Raw genomic sequence first — 12267 nt, forward strand, 5'->3', positions numbered from 1 at the left:
CATGCACGCCGGATGTGCTTGGCCTCGAGGCGTTGCTTTCGCACAGTGCATTAATAACCGGCCGGCCGGCCGCCGCCGCCGGAGCTTGTCATCGGCCGGTGAGCCCATAGGCGATTTAACGACCAATGACGGGGCCCTCGAAAGGCAGCCCCGGTCAAGACGTTTCTCTGTTACCCTGATGCTGATCGATAACGTGCGTGAGCAGTCTCGAAGCAAAACCACGTACGCGGCGGAGCTGCGTCCGCGTAACCGATCCGTTGGAGAGAAAGAGAGAATGAAATGAACCAGCGCAAGCGCGAACGGCATGACGTTTCCTCGTTGGCGTGAGCTGCGATCGAGAGGACGATGCCGGGTTACGTAGTGCAGTGCATACAGATCGAGAATCGGCGGCGAGTGGCGACAGAAAATCTGCTTCAGATAAGGACATTTACAGTTTACGAGTGTGTGATGTCACTGAAGAAAAATCTAGCGTTCAGATATTTGCACCCCTAGAAGGGATGGTCAACATCATAGACATGGATGCCGATCAGCCGATGCAACGACGCTGCTTCGTGCGCGCAGAAGAAGAAAGAAACCATGGACACTGCGTGCCGTGGTATTTGACCACGCATACGTGCAGTGCAGGCTGCTGTGTAGTGTGTACTGCTTCGAATTCGATTTACAAGTTCATTTCATGATATGTATTTAGAGTTCGTCTCTCGAAGCGGATAACTCTAGGAGCTATGAATGAGCTTCGAGTCCATCAAAACTCCCAGCGAAAGAGCCTGAACCACTTGACAGCTCTACTCATAACCGATCCGTTGGAGAAAGAGAGAATGAAATGAACCAGCGCAAGCGCGAACGGCATGACGTTTCCTCGTTGGCGTGAGCTGCGATCGAGAGGACGATGCCGGGTTACGTAGTGCAGTGCATACAGATCGAGAATCGGCGGCGAGTGGCGACAGAAAATCTGCTTCAGATAAGGACATTTACAGTTTACGAGTGTGTGATGTCACTGAAGAAAAATCTAGCGTTCAGATATTTGCACCCCTAGAAGGGATGGTCAACATCATAGACATGGATGCCGATCAGCCGATGCAACGACGCTGCTTCGTGCGCGCAGAAGAAGAAAGAAACCATGGACACTGCGTGCCGTGGTATTTGACCACACATACGTGCAGTGCAGGCTGCTGTGTACTGCTTCGAATTCGATTTACAAGTTCATTTCATGATATGTATTTAGGGTTCGTCTCTCGAAGCGGATAACTCTAGGAGCTATGAATGAGCTTCGAGTCCATCAAAACTCCCAGCGAAAGAGCCTGAACCACTTGACAGCTCTACTCATAACCGATCCGTTGGAGAAAGAGAGAATGAAATGAACCAGCGCAAGCGCGAACGGCATGACGTTTCCTCGTTGGCGTGAGCTGCGATCGAGAGGACGATGCCGGGTTACGTAGTGCAGTGCATACAGATCGAGAATCGGCGGCGAGTGGCGACAGAAAATCTGCTTCAGATAAGGACATTTACAGTTTACGAGTGTGTGATGTCACTGAAGAAAAATCTAGCGTTCAGATATTTGCACCCCTAGAAGGGATGGTCAACATCATAGACATGGATGCCGATCAGCCGATGCAACGACGCTGCTTCGTGCGCGCAGAAGAAGAAAGAAACCATGGACACTGCGTGCCGTGGTATTTGACCACGCATACGTGCAGTGCAGGCTGCTGTGTACTGCTTCGAATTCGATTTACAAGTTCATTTCATGATATGTATTTAGGGTTCGTCTCTCGAAGCGGATAACTCTAGGAGCTATGAATGAGCTTCGAGTCCATCAAAACTCCCAGCGAAAGAGCCTGAACCACTTGACAGCTCTACTCATAACCGATCCGTTGGAGAAAGAGAGAATGAAATGAACCAGCGCAAGCGCGAACGGCATGACGTTTCCTCGTTGGCGTGAGCTGCGATCGAGAGGACGATGCCGGGTTACGTAGTGCAGTGCATACAGATCGAGAATCGGCGGCGAGTGGCGACAGAAAATCTGCTTCAGATAAGGACATTTACAGTTTACGAGTGTGTGATGTCACTGAAGAAAAATCTAGCGTTCAGATATTTGCACCCCTAGAAGGGATGGTCAACATCATAGACATGGATGCCGATCAGCCGATGCAACGACGCTGCTTAGTGCGCGCAGAAGAAGAAAGAAACCATGGACACTGCGTGCCGTGGTATTTGACCACGCATACGTGCAGTGCAGGCTGCTGTGTACTGATTCGAATTCGATTTACAAGTTCATTTCATGATATGTATTTAGGGTTCGTCTCTCGAAGCGGATAACTCTAGGAGCTATGAATGAGCTTCGAGTCCATCAAAACTCCCAGCGAAAGAGCCTGAACCACTTGACAGCTCTACTCATAACCGATCCGTTGGAGAAAGAGAGAATGAAATGAACCAGCGCAAGCGCGAACGGCATGACGTTTCCTCGTTGGCGTGAGCTGCGATCGAGAGGACGATGCCGGGTTACGTAGTGCAGTGCATACAGATCGAGAATCGGCGGCGAGTGGCGACAGAAAATCTGCTTCAGATAAGGACATTTACAGTTTACGAGTGTGTGATGTCACTGAAGAAAAATCTAGCGTTCAGATATTTGCACCCCTAGAAGGGATGGTCAACATCATAGACATGGATGCCGATCAGCCGATGCAACGACGCTGCTTCGTGCGCGCAGAAGAAGAAAGAAACCATGGACACTGCGTGCCGTGGTATTTGACCACGCATACGTGCAGTGCAGGCTGCTGTGTACTGATTCGAATTCGATTTACAAGTTCATTTCATGATATGTATTTAGGGTTCGTCTCTCGAAGCGGATAACTCTAGGAGCTATGAATGAGCTTCGAGTCCATCAAAACTCCCAGCGAAAGAGCCTGAACCACTTGACAGCTCTACTCATAACCGATCCGTTGGAGAAAGAGAGAATGAAATGAACCAGCGCAAGCGCGAACGGCATGACGTTTCCTCGTTGGCGTGAGCTGCGATCGAGAGGACGATGCCGGGTTACGTAGTGCAGTGCATACAGATCGAGAATCGGCGGCGAGTGGCGACAGAAAATCTGCTTCAGATAAGGACATTTACAGTTTACGAGTGTGTGATGTCACTGAAGAAAAATCTAGCGTTCAGATATTTGCACCCCTAGAAGGGATGGTCAACATCATAGACATGGATGCCGATCAGCCGATGCAACGACGCTGCTTCGTGCGCGCAGAAGAAGAAAGAAACCATGGACACTGCGTGCCGTGGTATTTGACCACGCATACGTGCAGTGCAGGCTGCTGTGTACTGATTCGAATTCGATTTACAAGTTCATTTCATGATATGTATTTAGGGTTCGTCTCTCGAAGCGGATAACTCTAGGAGCTATGAATGAGCTTCGAGTCCATCAAAACTCCCAGCGAAAGAGCCTGAACCACTTGACAGCTCTACTCATAACCGATCCGTTGGAGAAAGAGAGAATGAAATGAACCAGCGCAAGCGCGAACGGCATGACGTTTCCTCGTTGGCGTGAGCTGCGATCGAGAGGACGATGCCGGGTTACGTAGTGCAGTGCATACAGATCGAGAATCGGCGGCGAGTGGCGACAGAAAATCTGCTTCAGATAAGGACATTTACAGTTTACGAGTGTGTGATGTCACTGAAGAAAAATCTAGCGTTCAGATATTTGCACCCCTAGAAGGGATGGTCAACATCATAGACATGGATGCCGATCAGCCGATGCAACGACGCTGCTTCGTGCGCGCAGAAGAAGAAAGAAACCATGGACACTGCGTGCCGTGGTATTTGACCACGCATACGTGCAGTGCAGGCTGCTGTGTACTGATTCGAATTCGATTTACAAGTTCATTTCATGATATGTATTTAGGGTTCGTCTCTCGAAGCGGATAACTCTAGGAGCTATGAATGAGCTTCGAGTCCATCAAAACTCCCAGCGAAAGAGCCTGAACCACTTGACAGCTCTACTCCTCGACCCTACACTACACCATTCCCGGATCAAAAGCGACGCTGGAAGTTTATCCGAGCCGCATTCGTTCGAGAACCATTAGTGATCCATGTCGACTTCTTGACGAGGATAAGGTAGGACGCCGTAGGCCGGCCCACACCATGTTTCATTCACCCAGAATTTAACGAGGATAAGGTAGCTAGGGGCCGCACGGCACAATTTCATCCCCGGATTTAAAGCTGTGCGTACTCCAAGCTTTGCCTTGCGGTTGCAGCTCTCCGCATCCTTTTGGGATCCGCCAAGGCACCCTTTTTTCCTCGTCGTCGCTCATGCTTCTGTATAAGCAGACTCCGTTACCAAGCCCGTTGCCACGATTGGCTGATAGGTTGTCAGCTGCTGGATCAGCTCTGTAGAACTAGAACGAAGAGTTCTTCTTCGAACTTCGAAGCAGAGAGTAGTTTTGATGACCTACTATGTATATAAAACAAGCTTGTGTCAGGTCCTTTTATCATCACACATTCGAGAGAAAGGAAAATGGACCTTGTTGAGCAAAAGCAACAAGTATGTATCAGGTCCTTTTATCATCACATATTTAGAGAGAGAGAAATGAAGTGATCCTAAATTCATGTTGGGTAGCCATGCTGAGCTTGCCTCCTGTATAAAGGAAAAAAAAAATAAAGGAACTAGAATGATGACCTTGTGAGCAAAGGCAAAACATAAAAAAAATTGGAGACGCGGGGAATCGAACCCCGTGCCTCTCGCATGCGAAGCGAGCGCTCTACCATATGAGCTACGTCCCCTTCGATGTTTAAGCCAAGAGTCAATGCTACCTGTAGTTTGAAATCTATCTTTAGTTAGATGGCCATCCATTCCTTTTCAGCTAACACAAGAGCAGTTACAAACTCCTGAATAACATGTAGCTAAATTTAGGACATGTACAAGTCATTTTATATGCTTATTTTGACACCATGAATAGCCATATTGGCTAGGGCTGGGCAAAAAACCCGTAACCCGAAACCCGAACCCGGAATACCCGAACCCGAACCCGAAATACCCGAAACCCGAATTTTGTTCGGGAATTTCGGGTAGCAACTTGCAAAACCCGAAATTATTTCGGGTAATTCGGGTATCACAATCGGGTACCCGAAATACCCTAATTACCCGAACTTTCATGTGTCATGTACTCATGTCATGCTTAATTATTAATTTGTACATTTATAATTATATGTAAGTGTGCATAACTTGTAATTGTAGATTGCTTGTGTTTTATATGTCCATGTATATCATTATTCAAACTATATTTTTATACTAATTTAATATGGTGTATGTGTTTTTATGAAGCCAACACAATAGTTTGGGTAGTTCGGGAATACCCGAACCCGAACCCGAAATTCCGGGTACCCGAATTTTTGGGTATTGAAAAACTCGTTGTAATTTCGGGTATTGATTCTCAAAACCCGAAATTTTAAAAACCCGAATTACCCGACCCGAAAATTTCGGGTAACCCGAACGCCCACCCCTTGGCTCAAAGACGATTAATGCTTTACGGTTGTGTGGGGGTGGCATCAGTGACGTATCTAGAGGGTGGGCCGGCCCTCTCTCTAATTTTGATCTGCTATAGTTTATAGATGGTTTTGATTTTTTTTTATTTTGATTCGCAAATATTATATGACTTAAAATACAAAATCATTTATTTATTATGATTTTTATAAGATTGTACCACTCACTTTAAATCCTAGATTCGCCATCGGGTGACATTTCCTATGATAAAAATAAATATAAGTATGTTTAATTTAATGGGTGACATTTCCTAGTCTCTTTTTTGCTTTTATATTTTATTACGAAAAATAGCAAAAGGCCGAAAATGGGAGTCACTGAAAACAAAAAAAAAGTTCAATTCAAATGGAAACATGTCTATCGAAATATGGAAACACAAAATAGGAACATTGAGACATAGAACCAGTCTCAGCTTGCATTTCTGTCGTTAGATAACAGTCAGGATACCCTCAATACAAATTTTAACAGATTAAATATAAAAGTTAGGATGGACCGAACGGAATTTAACCTGGCCATTTTTCATCTCTAGTCCTATGAGTACACTGCACACAGTGGATTACCATAGATGTACAGTACAGCAGTACTTAGGGTGCGTTTGGTTTGACTTTTAGCTTTTGGCTTTTGCCCCCTAAAAGCCAAAAGCCAACCAAAGGGTTGGATTCAGGAAGCAGCTTTTTCTAAAAGCCGACTTTCTCACAGTGTAAATCTGAAAGCACCCCTGAACCTGCTTTTAGTGGCTTTTCGGATGGAACTGTGAAAACATATATCGAAAAACTTTTAACGATTTTTAGTAGTTTCCACCAAACGGTTTTTAGCTTTTTAACGGCTCACAGCCTACAGCAGCTTTTTCCACAGCTCACAGCCCACAGCAACTTTTTTCACAGCCACAGCCCAACCAAACAGACCCTTAAAACTGTGGTGACTTTTCATTACATTGTACATGTTGAAAATGGTAGTCACATCATGTTCTAAGGTTGTGACTAGTCATGCATATCATCGTGCAAAGCACTGTTGCGCTGTAGATTACACTTTTTACCGTGAGAAGAATGGAGATTGGAGTTGGACAATAGCCAGAGTGGCATTACCTATCACCAATTGGTAGTAAGCAGGGATGATTGACAGTGAAGCGTGTTACTTATTCTCTGTGACGTGAATAAGGGGACATTTTGTTGCTACGACAATACCAAAACAAATCGTGCCATGGAAGAAGGCAGCGCGTCTACTTTACAACAAACCGTGGATGGTCACCGGGAAGTCTGTGCTCCACTGCTCCTACTCCTCATCCTCCTCTTCCCTCTCCCTGGGCACGGCCCCGAACCGCTCCACCAGAAGGTCGGCCACGATGGGCACCAGGTCCTTGCACGGCACGGACTTCCTGTAGACGTCCGCCAGGTGCGAGTCGCTGCCGACGCGGCCGCCCACGAAGATGTCCGCGGCCTCGACGACCTTGCCGTCGCGGTCCTTGGTGAGGCAGCCCATGAAGCCGATGTCCGCCACCTGCACCTGGGCGCAGCTGTTGGGGCATCCGGTCCAGTGCATGCGCACCGGCCGCGGCACGGCCACGCGCTTCTCCACCTCCCGCGCCACCTGCAGCGCCCGCGCCTTGGTCTCGATGATGGCCTGCCCGCAGAACTGGTTGCCCGTGCACGCCACCAGGCCCCGGAGCAGCAGCGACGGCTGCGGCGAGAGGCGCTGCCGCTGCAGCAGCGGCTCCGCGAGCAGCGCGTCCAGCCTCCGGTTGCTCACGTTGGGGAGCACGACGTTCTGCTCCACCGTGAGCCGGAGCTCGCCCGTGCCGTACTCGTCGGCGAGGCGCGCCAGCTCGAACATGTCCGCGGCCTGCAGCCGGCCCACGGGCACGTGCAGGCCCACGTACGACAGGCCTTCCTGCTTCTGCGGGTGCACGCCGAGGTAGTCCCGCCGCTCCCACTTCTTGTCGACGAGGTCCTCCGCCGCGGCGCGCTCCAGCACCCCGTTGGGCATCCGCTTCTCCACCTCCGACCGGAACACCTCCATCCCCTGCACGTGCACGCGTCGTGTCATTGTTTTCCCTACGCCTGGGGCACGGGCAGGCGGCGGCAAGCGTTGGTTGAATTGAACGAATGAGACGAGAGGAGACCCACGAGTTCGTCGATGAGCCACATCATGCGCGTCTTCTGCCGGTTGCCCCTGAACCCGAGGTCCCTGTACGCCTCGAGGATGGCCTTGCACGCGGGGACGACGTCGTCTCCGGCGACCCAGGCGTCGAGCGGCAGGGCCTCGGCCCACCGCTTGGGGCTGATGAACCCGCCCACCAGAAGGTTGAAGCCGAACTTGCCGTCCTTGACGGCCGGCATGTAGGCGAGGTCGTTGATGTGCGGGTGCTCGTACAGGTCGTGCGAGCCGATCACGCACACGTTCCATTTCCTCGGCCTGTTAGCACCAGGGCGTGTCACTGTCAGATTTCTGACACTGTGGTGCCAAGGAACAAAGGGAAACAGAGAGAGGCACTACGCTACTGACAGGTTGGTGATGGCGGGGTTCCCCTGGGAGTTGCTTGTGATGTAGGAGGAGAGCAGGTTGGTGTAGGGGCGCGTGTCGACGATCTCGTGGGGGTCGACGCCGGCGAGCGGGTTGCCGACGGGGTTGCGCACGTTGTCCATGCCGCTCTGCAGGCTGGTGAGGCCGACGGCGCGGAGGCCGTCCAGGATGGCCGGGACGTCCGGGAGCGTCACCCCGCGGATCTGCCAGTTCTGCCGGGTCGTCACGTCCGCGCACCCGTCGGCGCCGTACGCCTCGATCACGCTCGCCAGGTACCGCGTCTGCTCGCTCGTCGTCACGCCGTTGGGCAGCTTCAGCCGCATCATGAAGCGCCCGTCTGCAGCGCAGCATAGCCATGGTCCATGGAGGAGCCGTTAGTTAGCAGCAAATCACCATTTCGTCTCACGGACTCGGGCTCAGAGTGAACTGAACCCAGTCCGAGAGGAGGTCTTTGTCCAAAAGAACGGATGGTCCAAGAAAGAAAACGAATCTGAAACCGCTGGTTCGGGATAACAGAAAGTAAAGATCGTTATTTGTGACGCGGGTATATTCGTTATCTACGGAAAGCTACTACTATAACTGGTATGCTTGGCATTTGACTCTTGAGGTGTATTTTATTTAGTACTGACGGCGACTGGGATGCTTTCTGCTATTTAGTACCAACACCTTGATGAAATTTTCTATTGCCTACTAAAAGTCCAAGGTGAGACTTCTTTTTTCTCAGTTATGTAAGCTGCACACTACAGACTACAGAGCAGTCATGTAATAGTGCATCAAGAACAGAGTCATCTGAAATCCAGTCGCAAATGACTGCATTTTACGAGCAGCAAGTAAATCTGCATTTCACGGGGGGGGGGGGGGGGGGGGGGGGGGGGGGTGGGTGGGGGGGGCGGCGCAGAGGCAGGCAGTGGACGTACACTGGTGCTTGCGGCGGTGGAAGAGGCCGAGCCACTTGAGGCGGACGTCGACGTCGTCCTTGGTGAGCTTGGCGGCGTCGATCACCTCCATGGGGATCTTGGCGAGGTCCCTGACGCCGCCGTCCATGAACAGCGCCATGGGCTCCTTCTCCAGCTTCACCTTCTCGTGCGGGTTCAGCCCGGTCCGGTACCTCTCCTTGAGGGACCAGTACCCTCCCTCCCGCGCCTCGACCCTCGGCTCCAGCCGCTCCGCGGGGACCTCATTATCCCGTGTCGCCGGCGGGGACGACGACGGGATGGAGACGGCCGCTCGGGCGCGGCCGGCGCGGCGCCGGGACGACGCGTGCGGGGAGGCGGGCAGGAAGCGCTGCAGGGACGCTGTGGAGGCCATGGTTGGTGTTGGTGGTGGCGGTGGCACTGCTGCTGTCCCTGTGCTGTGGTGGTGGTATGGTAGCCATGGGTGGCGAGCGTTGCGGTTGTTTATTATGGGGGCGAGAGGGGCCGCGCCGCGCTGGTTATTGGCTCTTGGGGAGTTGAAGAGGGCAGGCAGATATGCAGCCGGCGATCCACGTACCTGGAACGGTCTGGGTCGCAGCCTGGGATATGTCATGTTTTTTCTGTCTCTCTCTTTACCAGCGTGGCCTGCGGTGCTGGTCCGGTTTCAGCTGCTGCTGATTGCTGATTGCTGAAGCAGAGGAGGCGTCCGTCCTTCCATCCCACCCAAACATCTCATAGCCAAGAAGAGACGGATTAGTTAAAGCAAGCTCAACTCACGCACGTATGCAGCAAACATGTATGTAAAGAAAGGGTGGTTGTGGATTAGTTAAAGCGTACCCGACCAATGACCAATCATACCGAGGCCACATACACGAACCTGCGATAGTTTTTTTAGCCAGTCCTGCATGGTCTAGTTACACCGGCAAGGCAATGCAGGGCAGGGCGCCCCATGAGCCGCCCAAAGGGTCGGTGAGACGCTCGCGCACGGGTCCGGCGAGAGGCGTGCCGTGCACTGTCTTTTCTACTGTATCTAATAATATCTCCGGCTGCATCTGCATTCTTCTGGCCGGACCGGGATCCTCGCCGAGTCGACCGGTACTGCTCTGGCAATCTTACCGATCGAGCAGGCAGCAACGGCCGAGACGGCACCGGCACCGGCACCGGTGGCCAAACCACACGTTTCGAGTTGGAGGCCACACGCGCGGCCGGGGTCCTTTGACGCGCGTGCAAGGACGACGTGCGCTGTGGCTGTGCGCCTGTGCCCACCCATCGTGATTGTGCCGGACACGGACAGAACGTACCTTCTAAATCCTTAGGCCATGTCGGAAGAATTTCCTGAATCCTTCGTTTTCATGTGAAGTTGATCTAGTTTCTGTAACCAAAAAAACGGCTCTACCAAGCGTAAATTTCTTCATACATCGCCTCCTTCGATCGTAAAATATTTTTAAAAAATAGGACATGGAGGACTCGAATCCTACGCACTTATATTATAAAAATGTTTAGTTTCTACCACTGCAACTCATCGATCAAATTATATGATATATAGAAATTGTAGCAATATACGAACAAAGTGACAATTTCTTCGTATGTCGTTCCATCCCGCGCGTGTAGCGAGCGACACGAAAATATATAAAAATATATAAAAAAGAGTAACTAGACCACGGAAATATATAAAAAGAGGTCCCGACTCGCTCGAGTCAGTCACGGCCCGCCCTAGACCAACCTCGGCGGGAGACACAATTTCGATTTGCCCAAGGCCAACCTCAGCGGGAGGCGCAATTTTGATTCGCCCGAGACCAACCTCGGGGGGAGACGCACTTTCGATTCGCCCGAGACCAACCTTGGCAGGAGACACAGTCCCGGCTCGCACAAAGCCATCCTTGGACGGGAGACGTAGTCACGGTTCACCCGAGGGCCGAGGCCATCCACGGACAGGAGACACATTTACACCTCGCCTGAGGCCTCCCGCAGACACGGCCCGCTCGAGACCATCCTCGGATGGGATACACAAATACGACTCGCCCGAGGGCGTCTCGGGTGAGTGCTCGGAGAGGCCCAGACAGAGCCAAACCTCTCCAACTCTTCTCCACTTGATTTCAACTCTTGGGAGGATCCTCCTATGACTTAGACAAACACATTTAGAGTATAATTCAATTGACTAAGTCCCAGAATATTACCTTTCTCCCAGCTTTTTCTGTTTCACCTCAAACAGAGCTCCCGATGGCACTTTCTCTACAAACATGGTTAGAGAGCAAAAACAAAAGTGCCATATGCGTAGTAGAAGGTGCATGCAACATATGTGAACAACCAAACTTGCATATTTAACATTCTTCACTGTTTTGATCCTTTTGGCTTGTTTGAGGTCGATGTTGGACTCCAAAACTCCAAGTCTTTTTGACTTGATCTGGTGTAACGCCCCGAATTTTGCAGTTGAATTTTTATTTTTTTCTTTTCTTTACTCGCCAAAATTCGGGCGTTACCTTTCTTTTTCTTTTTCCCTCGCTAAACCTTGACCTTTTCCAAAGTTCTAGCGGGATCCGGTTTGGAATTCCCGTACGTATAAAAACCCTAAATACTTTATGTTGTTTGATGCACCATGCCGAACCTTGCATTTCTTTTGATTGCTTTGAAAGTGCAAATGCATTCATGTAGAAAGATCGGATTTCGAAAATGTCTTCTTTCTCTTTTCTTTCTCTTTTCTCTCTCTCTTTCTCTCTCCTTTTTTTTCTCTCTCTCCCGCGCCGTGGGCCGACCCCGGCCGGCCCAGCCGCCCCCTGGCGCCCCCCTCTTGGGCCTAGTAGGCCCAGCCGCCCCCCCCCTCTTTCCCTTATCCCCTAACCCTCTCCCTCTCCCCCCTCATTTTCTCCCTCCCCACCCAAGCCGCCGCCCCCTACCCGCCCCCTGCCCTAGCCGCCGCCCCTAGGCCGCCGCCCCTCCCCGTCGCCGATCGGCCGCCCCGCTCGGCCGCCCCGTCCCCGTCACCGGTGAGCCCCCCCCTCCTCCCTCTCCTCCCTCCCCCTCTCCTCCCTCCCCTTCCCCTCGCCGCTCGGCCCCATGGCCGGTTCGGCCGCCCGCCCCACCCCCCCCCCGCGCGCGCCCCCGGCTTGGCCGGCTCGGCCGCTCGGCCGCCCCCGCGCCCTGCCCCGCGCCCCTGCGCGCCCAGCGGCTCGGCCGCCCCGCCCCTGCGCCGCCCCCTGCCCGGCCGGTTCAACCGCCTAGGGCCGGTTCAACCGCCCTAGGGCCGGTTCAACCGCCCCCCCCCCTCTGTTTTTTATTTTTTTTATTTTATTTTATTTACTTTCTGTG

The 12267-nt window shown here is 51.9% G+C and overlaps 1 protein-coding gene and 1 non-coding gene across 2 annotated transcripts; both read right to left on the reverse strand.

The window, feature by feature from the left end:
- Positions 1–4697: 4697 nt before the first annotated feature.
- Positions 4698–4770, reverse strand: TRNAA-CGC (transfer RNA alanine (anticodon CGC)). The gene has a single exon. It is a non-coding gene; the product is annotated as a tRNA-Ala (tRNA).
- A 1664-nt stretch (positions 4771–6434) lies between these two features.
- Positions 6435–9688, reverse strand: LOC103627781 (ferredoxin--nitrite reductase, chloroplastic-like). The gene is made up of 4 exons (XM_008648080.3): positions 8965–9688; positions 8030–8384; positions 7651–7939; positions 6435–7546 (listed from the first exon to the last, which is right to left on the reverse strand). The coding sequence occupies exons 1-4, from the start codon at positions 9572–9574 to the stop codon at positions 6800–6802; spliced, it is 2001 nt and encodes a 666-aa protein (XP_008646302.1). The 5' UTR covers positions 9575–9688; the 3' UTR covers positions 6435–6799.
- Positions 9689–12267: the final 2579 nt, after the last annotated feature.

Source organism: Zea mays, chromosome 5, assembly GCF_902167145.1.
Source record: "Zea mays cultivar B73 chromosome 5, Zm-B73-REFERENCE-NAM-5.0, whole genome shotgun sequence".
Lineage (NCBI taxonomy): Eukaryota > Viridiplantae > Streptophyta > Magnoliopsida > Poales > Poaceae > Zea > Zea mays.

Coding starts and splice junctions, on each gene's coding strand:
- LOC103627781 (XM_008648080.3), bottom strand. CDS start 9,574: ATGACATATCCCAGGCTGCGACCCAGACCGTTCCAGGTACGTGGATCG. Junction 8,385..8,964: donor CCACCGCCGCAAGCACCAGT/GTACGTCCACTG, acceptor GCTGCGCTGCAG/ACGGGCGCTTCATGATGCGG. Junction 7,940..8,029: donor AACCCCGCCATCACCAACCT/GTCAGTAGCGTA, acceptor TGGTGCTAACAG/GCCGAGGAAATGGAACGTGT.